This window comes from Dendrobates tinctorius, unplaced genomic scaffold (genome assembly GCF_039654945.1).
Source record: "Dendrobates tinctorius isolate UK_male_01 unplaced genomic scaffold, ASM3965494v1 ptg000386l, whole genome shotgun sequence".
NCBI lineage: Eukaryota > Metazoa > Chordata > Amphibia > Anura > Dendrobatidae > Dendrobates > Dendrobates tinctorius.
The window spans coordinates 436435-461067 of record NW_027362052.1 but is presented as its reverse complement, the minus strand read 5'-3'; the positions used below and the strand labels follow the sequence as shown (position 1 = coordinate 461067).

The 24633-nt window shown below is 50.7% G+C and overlaps 1 protein-coding gene across 4 annotated transcripts in view; it reads left to right on the top strand.

Moving 5' to 3' along the window:
• Positions 1-15323, top strand: part of TMEM8B (transmembrane protein 8B) — a 208118-nt gene extending 192795 nt beyond the window's left edge. For 3 of the 4 annotated variants that reach the window (XM_073563322.1, XM_073563321.1, XM_073563323.1), the window contains 2 exons: positions 5525-5641; positions 14656-15323. In XM_073563322.1, the coding sequence (XP_073419423.1) occupies positions 5525-5641; positions 14656-14991 (453 nt within the window). In that variant the 3' untranslated portion in view covers positions 14992-15323. Of the gene's footprint in view, positions 1-5524; positions 5642-14655 lie in introns of those variants that run through there. The other variant, XR_012227403.1, reaches the window with a different exon arrangement.
• The last annotated feature ends 9310 nt before the right edge of the window (positions 15324-24633 follow it).

Below are 24633 nucleotides of genomic sequence, written 5' to 3'. Positions count from 1 at the left end.
TTATGGGTGGGGGCACTGTGGTTCACAATGTTTATTGGTAGGGGGCACTGTGGTTGTGATTGTTTATGGTTGGGAGGCACTGTGGTTGTTGTTTATGGGAGGGGGCACTGTGGTTGTTATTTTTTATGGGTGGAGTGCACTGTGGTTGTTATTGTTTATGGGTGGGCGCACTGTGGTTGTTATTGTTTATTGGTGGGGGCACTGTGGTTGTTATTGTTTATGGGTGGGGGGCACTGTGGTTGTTGTTTATGGGAGGGGGGCACTGTGGTTGTTGTTTATGGGTGGAGGCACTGTGGTTGTTATTGTTTATGGGTGGAGGCACTGTGGTTGTTATTGTTTATGTGTGGGGGCTCTGTGGTTGTTATTGTTTATGGGAGGAGGCACTGTGGTTGTTATTGTTTATGGGTGGGTGCACTGTGGTTATTGTTTATGGGTGGGGGCACTGTGGTTGTTATTGTTTATGTGTGGGGGCACTGTGGTTGTTGTTGTTTATGGAAGGGGGCACTGTGGTTCACAATGTTTATTGGTGGGGGGCACTGTGGTTGTGATTGTTTATGGCTGGGAGGCACTGTGGTTGTTATTTTTTATGGGTGGAGTGCACTGTGGTTGTTATTGTTTATGGGTGGGCGCACTGTGGTTGTTATTGTTTATTGGTGGGGGCACTGTGGTTGTTGTTTTTTATGGGTGGGGGCGCTGTGGTTGTTTATGGGAGGGGGGCACTGTGGTTGTTGTTGTTTATGGGTGGAGGCACTGTGGTTGTTATTGTTTATGGGTGGAGGCACTGTGGTTGTTATTGTTTACGGGTGGAGGCACTGTGGTTGTTATTGTTTATGGATGGGGCACTGTGGTTGTTATTGTTTATGGATGGGGCACTGTGGTTGTTGATTAATGGAGGGGGCACTGTGGTTGTGACTGTTTATGGGTGGAGGCACTGTGGTTGTTATTGTTTATGGGTGGGGGCACTGTGGTTGTTATTGTTTATGGGTGGAGGCACTGTGGTTGTTATTGTTTATGGGTGGGGGCACTGTGGTTGTTGTTGTTTATGGATGGGGCACTGTGGTTGTTATTGTTTATTGGAGGGGGGCACTGTGGTTGTTGTTTATTGGAGGGGGGCACTGTGGTTGTTATTGTTTATGGGTGGGGGCACTGTGGTTGTTACTGTTTATGGGTGGGGGGCACTGTGGTTGTTATTGTTTTGGGTGGGGGCACTGTGGTTGTTATTGTTTATGGGTGGGGGCACTGTGGTTGTTATTGTTTATGGGTGGAGGCACTGTGGTTGTTATTGTTTATGGGTGGGGGCACTGGTTGTTGTTTATGGGTGGGGGCTCTGTGGTTGTTATTGTTTATGGGTGGGGGCACTGTGGTTGTTATTGTTTATGGGTGGGGCATTGTTTATGGGTGGGGGCACTGTGCTTGTTATTGTTTATGGGTGGGGGCACTGTGGTTGTTATTGTTTATGGGTGAGGGCACTGTAGTTGTTGTTTATGGGTGGGGGCACTGTGGTTGTTTTTTTATGGGTGGGGGCACTGTAGTTGTTTATGGGTGGGGGGGCACTGTGGTTGTTATTGTTTATGGGTGGGGGCACTGTGGTTGTTATTGTTTATGGGTGGGGGCACTGTGGCTGTTATTGTTTATGGGTGGGGGGCACTGTGGTTCACAATGTTTATTGGTAGGGGGCACTGTGGTTGTGATTGTTTATGGTTGGGAGGCACTGTGGTTGTTGTTTATGGGAGGGGGCACTGTGGTTGTTATTTTTTATGGGTGGAGTGCACTGTGGTTGTTATTGTTTATGGGTGGGCGCACTGTGGTTGTTATTGTTTTTGGGTGGGGGCACTGTGGTTGCTATTGTTTATGGGTTGGGGCACTGTGGCTGTTTATGGGTGGGGGCACTGTAGTTGTTGTTTATGGGTGGGGGGCACTGTAGTTGTTTATGGGTGGGGGCACTGTGGTTGTTATTGTTTATGGGTGGGGGCACTGTGGTTGTTATTGTTTATGGGTGGGGGCACTGTGGTTGTTATTGTTTATGGGTGGAGGCACTGTGGTTGTTATTGTTTATGTGTGGGGGCACTGTGGTTGTTGTTTATGGGTGGGGGCTCTGTTGTTATTGTTTATGGGTGGGGGCACTGTGGTTGTTATTGTTTATGGGTGGGGCATTGTTTATGGGTGGGGGCACTGTGCTTGTTATTGTTTATGGGTGGGGGCACTGTGGTTGTTATTGTTTATGGGTGAGGGCACTGTAGTTGTTTATGGGTGGGGGCACTGTGGTTGTTTTTTATGGGTGGGGCACTGTAGTTGTTTATGGGTGGGGGGGCACTGTGGTTGTTATTGTTTATGGGTGGGGGCACTGTGGTTGTTATTGTTTATGGGTGGGGGGCACTGTGGTTCACAATGTTTATTGGTAGGGGGCACTGTGGTTGTGATTGTTTATGGTTGGGAGGCACTGTGGTTGTTGTTTATGGGAGGGGGCACTGGTTGTTATTTTTTATGGGTGGAGTGCACTGTGGTTGTTATTGTTTATGGGTGGGCGCACTGTGGTTGTTATTGTTTTTGGGTGGGGGCACTGTGGTTGCTATTGTTTATGGGTGGGGGCACTGTGGTTGTTTATGGGTGGGGGCACTGTAGTTGTTGTTTATGGGTGGGGGGCACTGTAGTTGTTGTTTATGGGTGGAGGCACTATGGTTGTTATTGTTTATGGGTGGGGGCACTGTGGTTGTTGTTTATGGGTGGGGGCTCTGTGGTTGTTATTGTTTATGGGTGGGGGCACTGTGGTTGTTATTGTTTATGGGTGGGGCATTGTTTATGGGTGGGGGCACTGTGCTTGTTATTGTTTATGGGTGGGGGCACTGTGGTTGTTATTGTTTATGGGTGAGGGCACTGTAGTTGTTTATGGGTGGGGGCACTGTGGTTGTTTTTTATGGGTGGGGGCACTGTAGTTGTTTATGGGTGGGGGGGCACTGTGGTTGTTATTGTTTATTGGTGGGGGCACTGTGGTTGTTATTGTTTATGGGTGGGGCATTGTTTATGGGTGGGGGCACTGTGGTTGTTATTGTTTATGGGTGGGGGGCACTGTGGTTCACAATGTTTATTGGTAGGGGGCACTGTGGTTGTGATTGTTTATGGTTGGGAGGCACTGTGGTTGTTGTTTATGGGAGGGGGCACTGTGGTTGTTATTTTTTATGGGTGGAGTGCACTGTGGTTGTTATTGTTTATGGGTGGGCGCACTGTGGTTGTTATTGTTTATTGGTGGGGGCACTGTGGTTGTTATTGTTTATGGGTGGGGGCACTGTGGTTGTTGTTTATGGGAGGGGGGCACTGTGGTTGTTGTTTATGGGTGGAGGCACTGTGGTTGTTATTGTTTATGGGTGGAGGCACTGTGGTTGTTATTGTTTATGTGTGGGGGCTCTGTGGTTGTTATTGTTTATGGGAGGAGGCACTGTGGTTGTTATTGTTTATGGGTGGGTGCACTGTGGTTATTGTTTATGGGTGGGGGCACTGTGGTTGTTATTGTTTATGTGTGGGGGCACTGTGGTTGTTGTTGTTTATGGAAGGGGGCACTGTGGTTCACAATGTTTATTGGTGGGGGGCACTGTGGTTGTGATTGTTTATGGCTGGGAGGCACTGTGGTTGTTATTTTTTATGGGTGGAGTGCACTGTGGTTGTTATTGTTTATGGGTGGGCGCACTGTGGTTGTTATTGTTTATTGGTGGGGGCACTGTGGTTGTTGTTTTTTATGGGTGGGGGCGCTGTGGTTGTTTATGGGAGGGGGGCACTGTGGTTGTTGTTGTTTATGGGTGGAGGCACTGTGGTTGTTATTGTTTATGGGTGGAGGCACTGTGGTTGTTATTGTTTACGGGTGGAGGCACTGTGGTTGTTATTGTTTATGGATGGGGCACTGTGGTTGTTATTGTTTATGGATGGGGCACTGTGGTTGTTGATTAATGGAGGGGGCACTGTGGTTGTGACTGTTTATGGGTGGAGGCACTGTGGTTGTTATTGTTTATGGGTGGGGGCACTGTGGTTGTTATTGTTTATGGGTGGAGGCACTGTGGTTGTTATTGTTTATGGGTGGGGGCACTGTGGTTGTTGTTGTTTATGGATGGGGCACTGTGGTTGTTATTGTTTATTGGAGGGGGGCACTGTGGTTGTTGTTTATTGGAGGGGGGCACTGTGGTTGTTATTGTTTATGGGTGGGGGCACTGTGGTTGTTACTGTTTATGGGTGGGGGGCACTGTGGTTGTTATTGTTTTGGGTGGGGGCACTGTGGTTGTTATTTTTTATGAGTGGAGGCACTGTGGTTGTTATTTTTTATGAGTGGAGGCACTGTGGTTGATATTGTTTATGGGTGGAGGCACTGTGGTTGTTATTGTTTATGGGTGGAGGCACTGTGGTTGTTATTGTTTATGGGTGGGGGCACTGTGGTTGTTATTGTTTATGGGTGGGGGCACTGTGGTTGTTTATGGGAGGGGGCACTGTGGTTGTTATTGTTTATGGGTGGGGGCACTGTGGTTGTTATTGTTTATGGGTGGGGGCACTGTGGTTGTTATTGTTTATGGGTGGGGGCACTGTGGTTGTTATTGTTTATGGGTGGAGGCACTGTGGTTGTTATTGTTTATGAGTGGGGGCACTGTGGTTGTTATTGTTTATGGGTGGGGGGCACTGTTATTGTTTATGGGTGGTGGGCACTGTGGTTGTTATTTTTTAAGAGTGGAGGCACTGTGGTTGTTATTGTTTATGAGTGGGGGCACTGTGGTTGTTATTGTTTATGGGTGGGGGGCACTGTTATTGTTTATGGGAGGGGGGCACTGTAGTTGTTGTTTATGAGTGGAGGCACTGTGGTTGATATTGTTTATGGGTGGAGGCACTGTGGTTGTTATTGTTTATGGGTGGAGGCACTGTGGTTGTTATTGTTTATGGGTGGGGGCACTGTGGTTGTTTATGGGAGGGGGCACTGTGGTTGTTGTTTATGGGTGGGGGCACTGTGGTTGTTATTGTTTATGGGTGGGGGCACTGTGGTTGTTATTGTTTATGGGTGGGGGCACTGTGGTTGTTATTGTTTATGGGTGGGGGCACTGTGGTTGTTATTGTTTATGGGTGGAGGCACTGTGGTTGTTATTGTTTATGAGTGGGGGCACTGTGGTTGTTATTGTTTATGGGTGGGGGGCACTGTTATTGTTTATGGGTGGTGGGTACTGTGGTTGTTATTGTTTATGGATGGGGGGTACTGTGGTTCACAATGTTTATGGATGGGGGCACTGTGGTTGTTATTGTTTATGGGTGGGGACACTGGTTGTTATTGTTTATGGGTGGGGGCACTGTGGTTCACAATGTCTATGGGTGGGGGCACTGTGGTTTTTATTGTTTATGGGTGGGGGCACTGTGGTTGTACAGGAGGAGCCATGCAGTTGTGTGACCGGATGCCAGTGTGGGAGTTCTCATCTTTGTCGTTTTTGGACAGTTGATTGGTTTGGTGATTTGTCGCTCAATTTCTGATAACATTCCGATCGCTCATCTCTTTGTGTTCCAGGTTCTTTACCTCCTTGGGGCCATGTTGTTGTCCATGGCTCTCCAGTTGGATCGACATGGCTTGTGGAACCTCCTGGGGCCCAGTTTGTTTGCTGTGGGCATCATGGCCATTGCTTGGGTAAGTGAAACACTTTTCCTGGTCAGACATTGGGGCGAGTGAGGGGGGTCTCCTGGGATTACCTGTAGTTGGAATGATTGAAGGGATCCACATTGGTTCGTGGCAGAATCATGACAAAGTGTGCACCACAACTGTAGGAACCAGCAGGTTTTATTCCTTCATTGTCATCGCACCGGACCCAAGTTTAAGATTTCTCTCTTGCGGCAGAGTTCGTCCGAGTAATTTAGGTTGGATGTGAGGCCTGTGTGTTTCTGCTAGTTAAAGAGGTGAGACTGGAGCTCATTAGTATACACAGTAGATATAAAAAAAAGTCTACACGCCCCAGGTAAAATTCCAGGATTTTGTCACGTAAAGTATAATCCTACAAGAAGACTCATTTCACAACTTTTTCTCCCATTAATGTTGCCCAACTTGTGTACAAATCCATTGGGAGATAAACTGAAATCATTTTGGGAGGAAGGGGAAGGTAATACTACAATAATGTGGTTTCATAAGTTTTAATACCCTCTTATAATTGAAAATGTGGTTGTGTTCAGAATCAGTCAATAACATTTCCCCTCAGGGTACATGGTAGTCAGTGCTCGTCCGCCGTCATTTACAGCCATTCTGAGAAAGTATCGTTGCTCTAGGAGGATTTTCCTGACAGTTTCTGGTCCATAAACAGCTGACAACACAGCAAAGGATCTCATTGTGCAAAGTTATCAGGAGCAGGTACAAAAACATCAAATCTACCATGGACACTGAGGTTATCAAGAAGGGGTTGAAATCTGGTACGACAGCGACATTACCTAGAACCAAACACCCCTAAACAATTGGTCCGAGAGGCTGTCAAGAGGTCACGGCAACATGAAAGGAACTGTAGGAATATCTGTCAGTTACTGACTACATATGACAACAATCTCCCGTATTCAAATGTCCGGTCTGTGGGGTCAGGGCGGCAAGACAAAAGCCTTAACTTACAAGGAAAAACATCCAAGCCCAACAATCTTTTACCAAAACCTCCATAAAGTCGTCCGGAAGCATCTGGGGAAACATGTTGTGTTTGATGAGACCGAGGAGGAACTACATCTCTGGCAAACATTAAGAGACCACTTCCAAATTTTCAGTTTGTCTGATTTTTCTCTTTATATTTTTGAGTAAAATGTAAATTGCTCTTATATTCTATAAACTACTGACAACATGTCTCCGAATTTCCAAGCAATAATTTTGTATTTTTTTTTCTGAAAAGGACAAATGGTCAAAATTGAAAAAAAAAAACAACAACAGTGCTTTCAGAGCTCAAATAATGCTTAGAAAACAGGTTCATAATCATTTAGGAACAAAAATACTAATGTTTTACCTCAGGAAGAGATCAGAAATCAATATTGTGTGGAATAACCCTGATTTTTAGTCACAGCTTCGTGTGTCTTGGCTGCTTCCCACCGGTCTCTCACACTGCTTCTGACGCAACAAATTAAGCAGTTCTTCTTTGTTTGATGGCTTGTGACGATCCATCTTCCTCTTGATTACATTCCAGAGGTCTTCAATGGGGTTCAGGTCTGGAGAATGGGCTGCCCATGACAGAGTTTTGATGTGGTGGTCTCTTAATTTTTGCCAGAGCTGTATTTGGCCATAATTTCAAAAGGTGCAAAGCCAACACTGTGCATCACCATAAGGTCACAATCCCCACAGTGAGGCATGGTGGGGGCACCATTGTGCTCTGTGGATGTTTTTCAGCAGCTTGAACTGGGGAATTGTATAAGGGGGTGGCAATTATGAACTGAATAAATATCAAATTTACCCTTCCGGCATATGCTGAAAGCTGAAGATGAGGAGGAATTTCACCTTTCAGCGCAACAATGACCCAAAGCAACCTCCAAATCACCAAAAGAATGGGTTCTCTAGAAGAAGATGGAAGTTCTGGAACGGCCCTGCCCAAGCCCGGGCCTGAACTTATGAGACAATCTGTGGTGACCTGAAGAATGCGCTGTAAACGGCAGATGCCTCTGTAATCTGACACGTGGAGCTACTGCAAGGAGGAGCCGGCGAAAATCACCAATTCTAGATGTGCCGCGATGATAAATTCCCGACCTAAAAAGACTGACTGCTGACAGATGGATGTGAGGCCCTCGTATCTCCCTGTAATACATGATGGATGTGAGGCCCGCGTATCTCACGATAATACATGATGGATGTGAGACCCGTGTATCTCCCTGTAATACATGATGGATTTGAGGCCACCATATCTCGCGGTAATACATGATGGATGTGAGACCCGTGTATCTCCCGATAATACATAATGGATACTAGGCCCACAATCCTTGTGGTAATACATGATGGATGTGAGGCCCGCGTATCTCTCTGTAATACATTATGGATGTGAGGCCCCCATATCTCACGGTAATGCATGATGAATGTGAAGTCCTCATATCTCGCAGTAATACAGGATGGATGCGAGGCCCGCGTATCTTGCAGTAATACATGATGGATGTGAGGCCCGCGCATCTCACGGTAATACATGAAGGATGTGATGCCCCCGTATCTCCCGGTAATACATGATGGATGTGAGGCCCCCATATCTCACGGTAATACATGATGAATGTGAATTCCTCATATCTCTCAGTAATACAGGATTATTATTATTATTTATTGTTATAGCGCCATTTATTCCATGGCGCTTTACATGTAAGGAGGGGTATACATAATAAAAACAAGTATAATAATCTTAAACAATACAAGTCATAACTGGTACAGGAGGAGAGAGGACCCTGCCCGCGAGGGCTCACAATCTACAAGGGATGGGTGATAATACAGTAGGCGAGGGTAGAGCTAGTCGTGCAGCGGTTTGGTCGATCGGTGGTTACTGCAGGTTATATGCTTGTCGGAAGAGGTGGGTCTTCAGGCTCTTTTTGAAGGTTTCAATGGTAGGTGAGAGTCTGATATGTTGTGGTAGAGAGTTCCAGAGTAGGGGTGATGCGCGAGAGAAATCTTGTATGCGATTGTGGGAAGAGGAGATAAGAGGGGAGTAGAGAAGGAGATCTTGTGAGGATCGGAGGTTGCGTGCGGGAAAGTACCGGGAGACGAGGTCACAGATGTATGGAGGAGACAGGTTGTGGATGGCTTTGTATGTCATGGTTAGGGTTTTGTAATGGAGTCTCTGGGCAATGGGGAGCCAGTGAAGGGATTCACAGAGGGGAGAAGCTGGGGAATAGCAGGGGGACAGGTGGATTAGTCGGGCAGCAGATTTTAGAATAGATTGGAGGGGTGTGAGAGTGTTTGAGGGGAGGCCACAGAGCAGGAGGTTGCAGTAGTCAAGGCGAGAGATAATGAGGGCATGGACTAGGGTTTTTGCAGATTCTTGGGTGAGGAATGAACGGATTCGTGAAATATTTTTGAGTTGAAGTCGGCAGGAAGTGGAAAGGGCTTGGATATGTGGTTTGAAGGAGAGATCAGCGTCAAGGATTACTCCGAGGCAGCGAGCTTGTGGGACTGGGGAGAGTGGGCAGTCATTTACTGTAATTGATAGGTTCGCAGGGGGGGTCACGTGAGATGGGGGAAAGATGATGAATTCTGTTTTGTCCATGTTGAGTTTCGGAAATCTAGCGGAGAAGAAGGATGAAATAGTGGACAGACATTGAGGGATTCTGGTTAGTAGGGAGGTGATATCTGGTCCAGAGATGTAGAACTGTGTGTCATCAGCGTAGAGATGATACTGAAAGCCATGAGATTCTATGAGCTGTCCCAGGCCAAAGGTGTAAATAGAGAACAGCAGGGGCCCAAGGACTGAACCTTGTGGGACTCCGACAGATAGGGGGCGAGGTGAGGAGGTGGTGTGTGAGTGGGAGACGCCGAATGTCCGGTCTGTTAGGTATGATGAGATCCAGGATAGGGCCAAGTCTGTGATTCCGAGGGATGAGAGAGTCTGTAATAATAGGGAATGGTCCACTGTGTCAAAGGCAGCCGACAGGTCCAGGAGGAGGAGGACAGAGTAGTGTCGCTTGCTCTTGGCAGTTAAGAGGTCATTGGTGACCTTAGTAAGGGCAGTTTCAGTGGAGTGGTGTGACCGGAAGCCAGATTGTAAGCGGTCGAAGAGGGAGCAAGAAGAGAGATGGGAGGACAGTTCAAGGTAGACGTGTTGTTCCAGGAGCTTGGAGGCGTAGGGGAGAAGTGATATAGGGCGATAGCTAGATACAGAGGATGGGTCAAGAGAGGGCTTTTTGAGGATAGGTGTGATGGAGGCTTGTTTAAAGCTTGAGGGGAAAACACCAGTTGTTAGTGATAGGTTGAAGAGATGGGTTAGGGTTGGGATGAAGACTGTGGTGAGGTTTGGTATGAAGTGGGATGGGATCGGGTCAAGTGCACAGGTGGTGAGATGTGATCTTGAGAGTAGAGTGGAGAGTCGATCTTCTGTGATGGTGGAGAAGTTGGTTTTGGAGGTGGAGGGCTGGGAAGTCGGGAGGAAGGGCTCTGGGGGTTGTTGACCAAAACTGTCTCTGATGTTATCAATCCTCTGCTTGAAAAATGAGGCAAAGTCTTCAGCTGAGATGAGTGGGGAGGGAGGAGGTGCTGGGGGGCGGAGGAGAGAATTGAAGGTGTTGAATAACTGTTTAGGGTTGTGAGACAGGGAGGATATGAGAGATGAGAAGTAGGTTTGTTTAGCTGTGGCGAGTGTGGTCTTGAAAGTAGTGAGGGACTGTTTGAATGCGATGAAGTGCTCGTTGGAGTGGAATCTTTTCCATCTGCGCTCAGCAGCCCGGGAAGCTCGCCTCAGCTCTTTGGTCAGGCTGGTGTGCCAGGGCTGTCTGTTGATTTTGCGAGTTTTGGTATGTGTAAGTGGGGCAGCGGATTCCAAAGCTACAGCTATTGTGGTGTTATATAGAGCGGCAGCATCATCTGCATTGTGTAAGGAACTTGTATCTGTAAGAGGGAGGAGGGATTCAGAGAATTAGTGTAGGTCAAGGTGTTTAAGATTCCTGCGAGGGTGTGAAAGTTTGTGGGGTGGGGATTGTAGACATGGAGTGAAGAGGGAAGAGAATGTGAGAAGGTTATGGTCAGAGAGAGGAAGAGGTGAGTTAGAGAGGTTAGATAGGGAGCAGAAGCGGGTGAAGATGAGGTCCAGTGTGTGGCCATCTTTGTGGGTGGCTGTAGAAGACCATTGAGTGAGGCCGAAGGAGGAAGTGAGAGATAGGAGTTTAGTGGCAGCTGAGAGGGAAGTGTCAATGGGGATGTTGAAGTCGCCCATGATGACAGTAGGGATGTCCGCGGAAAGGAAATGAAGTAACCAGGTGGTGAAGTGGTCAAAGAAGGTGGTGGCTGGCCCTGGGGGGTGGTAGATGACAGCCAGTTGGATGTTGGAGGGGGAGTAGATGCGCACAGAGCGCACCTCAAAGGAAGGGAGGGTAACAGAGGGTGGCAGTGGGATTGGGGTGAAGGAGCAGGTATCTGACAGGAGAAAACCAACTCCTCCGCCATGTTTGCTGCTGGGGCGGGGGGTGTGAGAAAGGTGGAAGCCGCCATACGAAAGTGCAGCAGGAGAGGCTGTGTCAGAAGGGGTGAGCCAGGTTTCGGTGATGGCGAGGAAGGAAAGGTTGGTAGTAACAAAAAGATCGTGGATGTAGGAAAGCTTGTTGCAGACAGAGCGAGCGTTCCACAGAGATCCTGTTAGTGGGACTGGGGAAGCGGGGGCTGGGTGAATGGGTATAAGGTTGGAGTGGTTACGGAAGGTTGTGATAGAGCGTGGATGGGAGGTAGAAATGACTGTGGGAATGTGGTGAGGAGGACCAGGATTTGGAGAGATATCACCAGCAGTGAGAAGGAGCAGAGAAAGTGTTAGCAGGTGGGAGCAGGAGAGGGAATGAGGGGGCTGTCTGTGTTTGGAGACAGAGGATTGTATGGTAAGGAACAGTTTTGAGACGGAGGTGAGGTGGATGGGGAGGATTGAAGAAGAGATGAACAGTTCCTTACTAGGAGTATGGATTAGGGGAATTAGCAGAAAGTGAAGGATTATAGGGGTGAAAGTGAAAACAAACAGAAACATTGTTTACAGTGACTGTGTACAGTTACCTTCAGTTCCCTTCTGGTTCAATTCTGGTTTTAATTCTTAAATTAATCTTCACACTTCTAGAACACACTTAAAGGAATCACACTGCAGACTGAAGTCTATGCAGACTTGTGCTCTGCAATATATGTACAACTAAGTGCAGTCAGGTGTGAAGCAGAGAGGAGTGGTCTCTGCTCATCTTGGTCAGAGAAGTAAGGGTGGACCAGATGCATACAATCAAGCCAGAGTAAACAAGGTCATAAATACCACTGGGGTAAGCTGGGTTTAGCTGAAAGGCATACCATGTGAATGCTAGGTGCAGAGGCAAGTCTATGTGCAAAGCTGGGTGATGCACTGTGTGCCCTTCATAGACAGACAGCAGGAGAGCAGGAGAGCTGGGTGGATGAACATACCATGTGAATGCTAGGTGCAGAGGCAAGGATGGATGTGAGGCCCGCGTATCTTGTAATACATGATGGATTTGAGACCCACGTATCTCCCGATAATACATGATGGATGTGAGGCCCACGTATCTTGTGTTAATAATACAGGATGGATGTGAGGCCAACGTATCTCGTGGCAATACATGATGGATGCAAGGACCGCATATCTCTCGGTAAATCATGATGGATGGGAAGACCTCATATCTCCCGGTAACACTGGATGGATGCTAGGCCCGCAAATCTTGCGGTAATACAGTATAGGATGGATGTGAGGCATGCGTATCTCGCAGTAATACATGACTAATAAAAGGCCCGCATATGTCGCGGTAATACATTATGGATATGAGGCCCGCATATCTTGTGGTAATACATGATGGATGTGAGGCCCGCGTATCGCTCGGTAATACATGATGGATGTGAGGCCCGTGTATCTTGCAGTAATACATTATGGATGTGAGACCCGCTTATCTCCCGATAATACATAATGGATACTAGGCCCCCATATCTTGCGGTAATATAGGATGGATGTGAGGCCCACGTATCTCTCAGTAATACATGATGGATGTGAGGCCCACGTATCTCGCAGTAATACATGATGGATGTGAGGCCCGCATATCTCCCGGTAATACATGATGGATGTGAGGCCCGCGTATCTTGTGGTAATACAGGATGGATGTGAGACCTGCGTATCTCGCGATAATATATGATGGATGTGAGACCCATGTATCTCTCGGTAATACAGGATGGACGTGAGGCCCACTTATCTCGAAGTAATACATGATGAATGTGAAGTCCTTGTATCTCCCAGTTATACAGGATGGATGCGGGGCCTGTGTATCTCATGGTAAAGCATGATGGATGCGAGGTCCGCATATCTCGTGGTAATACAAGATGGATGTGAGGCCACTGGATCTCACGGTAATACATGATGGATGTGAGGCCCACGTATCTTGTGTTAATAATAAAGGATGGATGTGAGGCCAACGTATCTTGCGTTAATAATTCAGGATGGATGTGAGGCCCGCGCCTCTCTGATAATACATGATGGATGTGAGGCCCGCGTATCCCCGGTAAATCATGATGGATGAGAGGACCTCATATCTCCCGATAATACAGGATGGATGTGAGGCCCGTGTATCTCATGGTACTACATGATGGATGTGAGGCCCGCGAATCTAGCAGTAATACATTATGGATGTGAGGCCCACGTATCTCGCAGTAATACATGATGAATGTGAAGTCCTCGTATCTCCCAGTAATACAGGTTAAACGCGGGGCCTGTGTATCTCACGGTAAAGCATGATGGATGCGAGGTCCGCATATCTCGTGGTAATACAAGATGGATGTGAGGCCACTGGATCTCCCGGTAATACATGATGGATGTGAGGCCCGCGTATCTCCCGATAATACATGATGGATGTAAGGCCTATGTATCTCCTGATGATACATGATGGATGTGAGGCGCGTGTATGCCCCAGTAATAGTACATGATGGATGTGAGGCCTGCGTATCTCCCGGTAATACAAGATGGATGTGAGGCCACTATATTTTATTATTATTATTTATTGTTATAGCGCCATTTATTCCATGGTGCTTTATATGTCACGGTAATTCATGATAGATGTGAGGCCCACGTATCTCTCGGTAATAATACAGGATGGATGTGAGACCCGCGTATCTCCCGTTAATACATGATGGATGTGAGACCTGTGTATCTCCCGTTAATACATGATGGATGAGAGACCCGCGTATCTCACGGTAATACAGGATGGATGTGAGGCCCGCGTATCTTCTGGTAATGCATGATGGATGTGAGGCCCGCGTATCTCGCGGTAATACATGATGGAGGTGAGGCCTGCGTTTCTGTCATGTAAACGGTGTGTAAATCCAGGGCACTGTTGTCCTTGTTAGTTTATGTAACACTACACCTTCTACGCTGTACCTACCTTCTGTGCTTTTCTCCTTGTCCACTGCTAATTTGGTTCATCCATCTTGCAATACTTTCTCCCCTCTCCGCTATCTCATCACAGAGAGCAGTCAGGACTGGGCAGGAGCTGTGACAGATTAGCATTCAACTTCAAAACTGTATCCACAAAACAGTAGAACATTTTTAATGAAGACAATCTAGAAAGTTGTCTAAGGGGTTCTCCAGTGTGTGGACAAACATTAAAAAGCGAGTGCTCATCTCCCCATTATTGCTGCTCCAGGAAAGTTGGCTCTGGCTTTCCTGGCATTCTGTGACATTGATATAACACGTGAACAGTGCAGCGCGAGAGCTGCCGACCGTTAGAGGTGGCTGATCGTCTGCAGTGTTGGGAGCCCCTGCACCCAATGTCAGAGGAGTGGGCACCTGCTCTTTAATCATTTACTGTGGGGAATACGTAGCTTAAGAAGGGGGTGTAATCCGGGATGTAGATTCCTGAGCCGAGATCCCCGCACTCAGCAGTATAATGAGCCTAACCCTTCATTTAGAGCTCGGGGGGGGGGGGGGGGAGGGGGTCTCATTGCCATGTCAGTAGGCAGCGGGGACCACTAACGCTCTTCTCTTTCAGACTTTCCGCACCATCCGGAGACGGCACTGCTACCCACCCACCTGGAAGCGTTGGCTCTTCTACCTGTGCCCAGGGACCCTCATTGCAAGCTCCGCTGTTGCGCTCTATGCCTTTGTGGAGACGGAGGAGAACTATTTCTACATCCACAGCATCTGGCACATGCTGATCGCAGGCAGCGTGGGCTTCCTTCTGCCCCCACGGGCCAAGCCTGATGGGAGGGTGGCCCCCTTGGCTCGCAGGAAGGGCTGTGGGTACCAGCTGTGTGTCAATGAGCAGGAGGAGCTGGGACTGGTGGACCCCGGCACCGTCTCTATCAACAGCATCTGCACCAGCTGACGTGAGCTGAGTGAGGACATGTGTGATGTTGGTGCCACAGGTGGCGCTCCGCTATCAGTATTACCTCATTCCGGCTGTGCCTGGTGGAGGACACTCGGAGCATGCGCCGCTCCTGGGACAGACCTGATCGCTTCATCTCTTCCACATTTACTTGAATAGAAGGCGCCATGGACTCCAGGTCTTCATATCCTGCACACGGCTGGTGGTCGGGGTCCCCCGGTGCCAGACATGGTCTTATGGGACACTCGGACGAGCCGCATGTTGGGGCAAATGTTTACATTTTACAATAAAACCAGACAGTGTAATAAATGGCGGTAGCGCCTTTAATTGTGTTCTGCTCACATCTGTACACACCCGTTGTGGCATCACTAGGGGGAGAGCAACTGCAGGGTAAGAAATGGGGGATTGTGTTGTCGGGCAGGGTAAGTAATGGAGGACTGCTGTCGGGCAGGGTGAGTAATGGGGGACTGTGCTGTCAGGCAGGGTGAGTAATTGGGGACTGTGCTGTCGGTCAGGGTGAGTAATGGGGGACTGTGCTGTCAGGCAGGGTGAGTAATGGGGGACTGTGCTGTCGGGCAGGGTAAGTAATGGGGGACTGTGCTGTCAGGCAGGGTAAATAATGGGGGACTGTGCTGTCGGGCAGGCTAAGTAATGGGGGACTTTGTTGTCGGGCAAAAGGGGGTAGGTGACACCATCGAGTAGAGACTGGAGGGAGGTGGCTGACAACTGCGAGCAGAGGGTGAATAAACCTTGGAGGAGACTGGCGGGAGGTGGCTGACAACAGCGAGGGGAGGTGAATAAACCTGGCGGTGGCTGACCTCTGAAGAGGGGGGACAGCAGTCTCACAGGTGGGATTAGTATTATTATGCACTTTTGTGACCATATAAATGAGTCATGGTCTTTTATCTCTGCTCTTTCAGCCCTAAGGAGATGATGGGAGTGGTTGTAGAGTTCAGAACCCAGATGCCCTCTATACCGGCAGCCGCATACAGCCTCTCACAGTCCTGAGGAGATGATGGGAGTGGTTGTAGAGTTCAGCACCCAGACGCCCTCTGTACCAGCAGCCACATACAGCCTCTCACAGTCCTGAGGAGATGATGGGAGTGGTTGTAGAGTTCAGCACCCAGATGCCCTCTGTACCAGCAGCCACATACAGCCTCTCACAGTCCTGAGGAGATGATGGGAGTGGTTGTAGAGTTCAGCACCCAGACGCCCTCTGTACCAGCAGCCACATACAGCCTCTCTCAGTCCTGAGGAGATGATGGGAGCGGTTGTAGAGTTCAGCACCCAGATGCCCTCTGTACCAGCAGCCACATACAGCCTCTCACAGTCCAAAGGAGATGATGGGAGTGGTTGTAGAGTTCAGCACCCAGACGCCCTCTGTACCAGCAGCCGCATACAGCCTCTCACAGTCCTGAGGAGATGATGGGAGTGGTTGTAGAGTTCAGCACCCAGACGCCCTCTGTACCAGCAGCCACATACAGCCTCTCACAGTCCTGAGGAGATGATGGGAGCGGTTGTAGAGTTCAGCACCCAGACGCCCTCTGTGTCAGCAGCCACATACAGCCTCTCACAGTCCTGAGGAGATGAAGGGAGTGGTTGTAGAGTTCAGCACCCAGATGCCCTCTGTACCAGCAGTCACATACAGCCTCTCAGTCCTGAGGAGATGATGGGAGTGGTTGTAGAGTTCAGCACCCAGACGCCCTCTTGTGTCAGCAGCCACATACAGCCTCTCACAGTCCTGAGGACATGATGGGAGTGGTTGTAGAGTTCAGCACCCAGACGCCCTCTGTACCAGCAGCCACATACAGCCTCTCAGTCCTGAGGAGATGATGGGAGTGGTTGTAGAGTTCAGCACCCAGACGCCCTCTGTACCAGCAGCCACATACAGCCTCTCAGTCCTGAGGAGATGATGGGAGTGGTTGTAGAGTTCAGCACCCAGACGCCCTCTGTACCAGCAGCCACATACAGCCTCTCACAGTCCTAAGGAGATGATGGGATTGGTTGTAGAGTTCAGCACCCAGATGCCCTCTGTACCAGCAGCCACATACAGCCTCTCACAGTCCTAAGGAGATGATGGGAGTGGTTGTAGAGTTCAGCACCCAGATGCCCTCTGTACCAGCAGCCACATACAGCCTCTCAGTCCTGAGGAGATGATGGGAGTGGTTGTAGAGTTCAGCACCCAGACGCCCTCTGTACCAGCAGCCACATACAGCCTCTCACAGTCCTTAGGAGATGATGGGAGTGGTTGTAGAGTTCAGCACCCAGAGGCCCTCTGTACCAGCAGCCACATACAGCCTCTCACAGTCCTAAGGAGATGATGGGAGTGGTTGTAGAGTTCAGCACCCAGATGCCCTCTGTACCAGCAGCCACATACAGCCTCTCACAGTCCTAAGGAGATGATGGGAGTGGTTGTAGAGTTCAGCACCCAGATGCACTCTGTACCAGCAGCCACATACAGCCTCTCACAGTCCTAAGGAGATGATGGGAGTGGTTGTAGAGTTCAGCACCCAGATGCCCTCTGTACCAGCAGCCACATACAGCCTCTCACAGTCCTGAGGAGATGATGGGAGTGGTTGTAGAGTTCAGCACCCAGATGCCCTCTGTACCAGCAGCCACATATAGCCTCTCACAGTCCTAAGGAGTTGATGGGAGTGGTTGTAGAGGTCAGCACCCAGATGCCCTCTGTACCAGCAGCCACATACAGCCTCTCAGTCCTGAGGAGATGATGGGAGTGGTTGTAGAGTTCAGCACCCAGATGCCCTCTGTACCAGCAGCCACATACAGCCTCTCGCAGTCCTAAGGAGATGATGGGAGTGGTTGAAGAGTTCAGCACCCAGATGCCCTCTGTACCAGCAGCCACATACAGCCTCTCACAGTCCTAAGGAGATGATGGGAGTGGTTGTAGAGTTCAGCACCCAGATGCCCTCTGTACCAGCAGCCGCATACAGCCTCTCACAGTCCTGAGGAGATGATGGGAGTGGTTGTAGAGTTCAGCACCCAGACGCCCTCTGTACCAGCAGCCGCATACAGCCTCTCACAGTCCTGAGGAGATGATGGGAGTGGTTGTAGAGTTCAGCACCCAGACGCCCTCTGTACCAGCAGCCACATACAGCCTCTCACAGTCCTGAGGAGATGATGGGAGTGGTTGTAGAGTTCAGCACCAGATGCCCTCTGTACCAGCAGCCACATACAGCCTCTCACAGTCCTGAGGAGATGATGGGAGTGGTTGTAGAGTTCAGCACCCAGACGCCCTCTGTACCAGCAGCCACATACAGCCTCTCTCAGTCCTGAGGAGATGATGGGAGCGGTTGTAGAGTTCAGCACCCAGATGCCCTCTGTACCAGCAGCCACATACAGCCTCTCACAGTCCTGAGGAGATGATGGGAGTGGTTGTAGAGTTCAGCACCCAGACGCCCTCTGTACCAGCAGCCGCATACAGCCTCTCACAGTCCTGAGGAGATGATGGGAGTGGTTGTAGAGTTCAGCACCCAGACACCCTCTGTACCAGCAGCCACATACAGCCTCTCACAGTCCTGAGGAGATGATGGGAGCGGTTGTAGAGTTCAGCACCCAGACGCCCTCTGTGTCAGCAGCCACATACAGCCTCTCACAGTCCTGAGGAGATGATGGGAGTGGTTGTAGAGTTCAGCACCCAGATGCCCTCTGTACCAGCAGTCACATACAGCCTCTCACAGTCCTGAGGAGATGATGGGAGTGGTTGTAGAGTTCAGCACCCAGACGCCCTCTTGTGTCAGCAGCCACATACAGCCTCTCACAGTCCTGAGGAGATGATGGGAGTGGTTGTAGAGTTCAGCACCCAGATGCCCTCTGTACCAGCAGCCACATACAGCCTCTCAGTCCTGAGGAGATGATGGGAGTGGTTGTAGAGTTCAGCACCCAGACGCCCTCTGTACCAGCAGCCACATACAGCCTCTCAGTCCTGAGGAGATGATGGGAGTGGTTGTAGAGTTCAGCACCCAGACGCCCTCTGTACCAGCAGCCACATACAGCCTCTCACAGTCCTAAGGAGATGATGGGAGTGGTTGTAGAGTTCAGCACCCAGAGGCCCTCTGTACCAGCAGCCACATACAGCCTCTCACAGTCCTAAGGAGATGATCGGAGTGGTAGAGTTCAGCACCCAGATGCCCTCTACCAGCAGCCACATACAGCCTCTCAGTCCTGAGGAGATGATGGGAGTGGTTGTAGAGTTCAGCACCCAGACGCCCTCTGTACCAGCAGCCACATACAGCCTCTCACAGTCCTTAGGAGATGATGGGAGTGGTTGTAGAGTTCAGCACCCAGAGGCCCTCTGTACCAGCAGCCACATACAGCCTCTCACAGTCCTAAGGAGATGATGGGAGTGGTTGTAGAGTTCAGCACCCAGATGCCCTCTGTACCAGCAGCCACATACAGCCTCTCACAGTCCTAAGGAGATGATGGGAGTGGTTGTAGAGTTCAGCACCCAGATGCCCTCTGTACCAGCAGCCACATACAGCCTCTCACAGTCCTAAGGAGATGATGGGAGTGGTTGTAGAGTTCAGCACCCAGATGCCCTCTGTACCAGCAGCCACATACAGCCTCTCACAGTCCTGAGGAGATGATGGGAGTGGTTGTAGAGTTCAGCACCCAGACGCCCTCTGTACCAGCAGCCGCATACAGCCTCTCACAGTCCTGAGGAGATGATGGGAGTGGTTGTAGAGTTCAGCACCCAGACGCCCTCTGTACCAGCAGCCGCATACAGCCTCTCACAGTCCTGAGGAGATGATGGGAGTGGTTGTAGAGTTCAGCACCCAGACACCCTCTGTACCAGCAGCCACATACAGCCTCTCACAGTCCTGAGGAGATGATGGGAGCGGTTGTAGAGTTCAGCACCCAGACGCCCTCTGTGTCAGCAGCCACATACAGCCTCTCACAGTCCTGAGGAGATGATGGGAGTGGTTGTAGAGTTCAGCACCCAGATGCCCTCTGTACCAGCAGTCACATACAGCCTCTCACAGTCCTGAGGAGATGATGGGAGTGGTTGTAGAGTTTAGCACCCAGACGCCCTCTTGTGTCAGCAGCCACATACAGCCTCTCACAGTCCTGAGGAGATGATGGGAGTGGTTGTAGAGTTCAGCACCAGATGCCCTCTGTACCAGCAGCCACATACAGCCTCTCACAGTCCTGAGGAGATGATGGGAGTGGTTGTAGAGTTCAGCACCCAGACGCCCTCTGTACCAGCAGCCACATACAGCCTCTCTCAGTCCTGAGGAGATGATGGGAGCGGTTGTAGAGTTCAGCACCCAGATGCCCTCTGTACCAGCAGCCACATACAGCCTCTCACAGTCCTGAGGAGATGATGGGAGTGGTTGTAGAGTTCAGCACCCAGACGCCCTCTGTACCAGCAGCCGCATACAGCCTCTCACAGTCCTGAGGAGATGATGGGAGTGGTTGTAGAGTTCAGCACCCAGACACCCTCTGTACCAGCAGCCACATACAGCCTCTCACAGTCCTGAGGAGATGATGGGAGCGGTTGTAGAGTTCAGCACCCAGACGCCCTCTGTGTCAGCAGCCACATACAGCCTCTCACAGTCCTGAGGAGATGATGGGAGTGGTTGTAGAGTTCAGCACCCAGATGCCCTCTGTACCAGCAGTCACATACAGCCTCTCACAGTCCTGAGGAGATGATGGGAGTGGTTGTAGAGTTCAGCACCCAGACGCCCTCTTGTGTCAGCAGCCACATACAGCCTCTCACAGTCCTGAGGAGATGATGGGAGTGGTTGTAGAGTTCAGCACCCAGATGCCCTCTGTACCAGCAGCCACATACAGCCTCTCAGTCCTGAGGAGATGATGGGAGTGGTTGTAGAGTTCAGCACCCAGACGCCCTCTGTACCAGCAGCCACATACAGCCTCTCAGTCCTGAGGAGATGATGGGAGTGGTTGTAGAGTTCAGCACCCAGACGCCCTCTGTACCAGCAGCCACATACAGCCTCTCACAGTCCTAAGGAGATGATGGGAGTGGTTGTAGAGTTCAGCACCCAGAGGCCCTCTGTACCAGCAGCCACATACAGCCTCTCACAGTCCTAAGGAGATGATCGGAGTGGTAGAGTTCAGCACCCAGATGCCCTCTACCAGCAGCCACATACAGCCTCTCAGTCCTGAGGAGATGATGGGAGTGGTTGTAGAGTTCAGCACCCAGACGCCCTCTGTACCAGCAGCCACATACAGCCTCTCACAGTCCTTAGGAGATGATGGGAGTGGTTGTAGAGTTCAGCACCCAGAGGCCCTCTGTACCAGCAGCCACATACAGCCTCTCACAGTCCTAAGGAGATGATGGGAGTGGTTGTAGAGTTCAGCACCCAGATGCCCTCTGTACCAGCAGCCACATACAGCCTCTCACAGTCCTAAGGAGATGATGGGAGTGGTTGTAGAGTTCAGCACCCAGATGCCCTCTGTACCAGCAGCCACATACAGCCTCTCACAGTCCTAAGGAGATGATGGGAGTGGTTGTAGAGTTCAGCACCCAGATGCCCTCTGTACCAGCAGCCACATACAGCCTCTCACAGTCCTAAGGAGATGATGGGAGTGGTTGTAGAGTTAAGCAACCAGATGCCCTCTGTACCAGCAGCCACATATAGCCTCTCACAGTCCTAAGGAGATGATGGGAGTGGTTGTAGAGGTCAGCACCCAGATGCCCTCTGTACCAGCAGCCACATACAGCCTCTCAGTCCTGAGGAGATGATGGGAGTGGTTGTAGAGTTCAGCACCCAGACGCCCTCTGTACCAGCAGCCACATACAGCCTCTCACAGTCCTAAGGAGATGATGGGAGTGGTTGTAGAGTTCAGCACCCAGACGCCCTCTGTACCAGCAGCCACATACAGCCTCTCTCAGTCCTGAGGAGATGATGGGAGTGGTTGTAGAGTTCAGCACCCAGATGCCCTCTGTACCAGCAGCCACATACAGCCTCTCACAGTCCTGAGGAGATGATGGGAGTGGTTGTAGAGTTCAGCACCCAGACGCCCTCTGTACCAGCAGCCGCATACAGCCTCTCACAGTCCTGAGGAGATGATGGGAGTGGTTGTAGAGTTCAGCACCCAGACGCCCTCTGTACCAGCAGCCACATACAGCCTCTCACAGTCCTGAGGAGATGATGGGAGTGGTTGTAGAGTTCAGCACCAGATGCCCTCTGTACCAGCAGCCACATACAGCCTCTCACAGTCCTGAGGAGATGATGGGAGTGGTTGTAGAGTTCAGCACCCAGACGCCCTCTGTACCAGCAGCCACATACAGCCTCACTCAGTCCTGAGGAGATGATGGGAGCGGTTGTAGAGTTCAGCACCCAGATGCCCTCTGTACCAGCAGCCACATACAGCCTCTCACAGTCCTGAGGAGATGATGGGAGTGGTTGTAGAGTTCAGCACCCAGACGCCCTCTGTACCAGCAGCCGCATACAGCCTCTCACAGTCCTGAGGAGATGATGGGAGTGGTTGTAGAGTTCAGCACCCAGACACCCTCTGTACCAGCAGCCACATACAGCCTCTCACAGTCCTGAGGAGATGATGGGAGCGGTTGTAGAGTTCAGCACCCAGACGCCCTCTGTGTCAGCAGCCACATACAGCCTCTCACAGTCCTGAGGAGATGATGGGAGTGGTTGTAGAGTTCAGCACCCAGATGCCCTCTGTACCAGCAGTCACATACAGCCTCTCACAGTCCTGAGGAGATGATGGGAGTGGTTGTAGAGTTCAGCACCCAGACGCCCTCTTGTGTCAGCAGCCACATACAGCCTCTCACAGTCCTGAGGAGATGATGGGAGTGGTTGTAGAGTTCAGCACCCAGATGCCCTCTGTACCAGCAGCCACATACAGCCTCTCAGTCCTGAGGAGATGATGGGAGTGGTTGTAGAGTTCAGCACCCAGACGCCCTCTGTACCAGCAGCCACATACAGCCTCTCAGTCCTGAGGAGATGATGGGAGTGGTTGTAGAGTTCAGCACCCAGACGCCCTCTGTACCAGCAGCCACATACAGCCTCTCACAGTCCTAAGGAGATGATGGGAGTGGTTGTAGAGTTCAGCACCCAGAGGCCCTCTGTACCAGCAGCCACATACAGCCTCTCACAGTCCTAAGGAGATGATGGGAGTGGTAGAGTTCAGCACCCAGATGCCCTCTACCAGCAGCCACATACAGCCTCTCAGTCCTGAGGAGATGATGGGAGTGGTTGTAGAGTTCAGCACCCAGACGCCCTCTGTACCAGCAGCCACATACAGCCTCTCACAGTCCTTAGGAGATGATGGGAGTGGTTGTAGAGTTCAGCACCCAGAGGCCCTCTGTACCAGCAGCCACATACAGCCTCTCACAGTCCTAAGGAGATGATGGGAGTGGTTGTAGAGTTCAGCACCCAGATGCCCTCTGTACCAGCAGCCACATACAGCCTCTCACAGTCCTAAGGAGATGATGGGAGTGGTTGTAGAGTTCAGCACCCAGATGCCCTCTGTACCAGCAGCCACATACAGCCTCTCACAGTCCTAAGGAGATGATGGGAGTGGTTGTAGAGTTCAGCACCCAGATGCCCTCTGTACCAGCAGCCACATACAGCCTCTCACAGTCCTAAGGAGATGATGGGAGTGGTTGTAGAGTTCAGCAACCAGATGCCCTCTGTACCAGCAGCCACATATAGCCTCTCACAGTCCTAAGGAGATGATGGGAGTGGTTGTAGAGGTCAGCACCCAGATGCCCTCTGTACCAGCAGCCACATACAGCCTCTCAGTCCTGAGGAGATGATGGGAGTGGTTGTAGAGTTCAGCACCCAGATGCCCTCTGTACCAGCAGCCACATACAGCCTCTCACAGTCCTAAGGAGATGATGGGAGTGGTTGAAGAGTTCAGCACCCAGATGCCCTCTTTACCAGCAGCCACATACAGCCTCTCACAGTCCTAAGGAGATGATGGGAGTGGTTGTAGAGTTCAGCACCCAGACGCCCTCTGTACCAGCAGCCGCATACAGCCTCTCACAGTCCTGAGGAGATGATGGGAGTGGTTGTAGAGTTCAGCACCCAGACGCCCTCTGTACCAGCAGCCGCATACAGCCTCTCACAGTCCTGAGGAGATGATGGGAGTGGTTGTAGAGTTCAGCACCCAGACGCCCTCTGTACCAGCAGCCGCATACAGCCTCTCACAGTCCTGAGGAGATGATGGGAGTGGTTGTAGAGTTCAGCACCCAGACGCCCTCTGTACCAGCAGCCGCATACAGCCTCTCACAGTCCTGAGGAGATGATGGGAGTGGTTGTAGAGTTCAGCACCCAGACACCCTCTGTGTCAGCAGCCGCATACAGCCTCTCACAGTCCTGAGGAGATGATGGGAGTGGTTGTAGAGTTCAGCACCCAGACGCCCTCTGTACCAGCAGCCACATACAGCCTCTCACAGTCCTGAGGAGATGATGGGAGTGGTTGTAGAGTTCAGCACCCAGACGCCCTCTGTACCAGCAGCCGCATACAGCCTCTCACAGTCCTGAGGAGATGATGGGAGTGGTTGTAGAGTTCAGCACCCAGATGCCCTTTGTACCAGCAGCCACATACAGCCTCTCAGTCCTGAGGAGATGATGGGAGTGGTTGTAGAGTTCAGCAACCAGATGCCCTCTGTACCAGCAGACGCATACAGCCTCT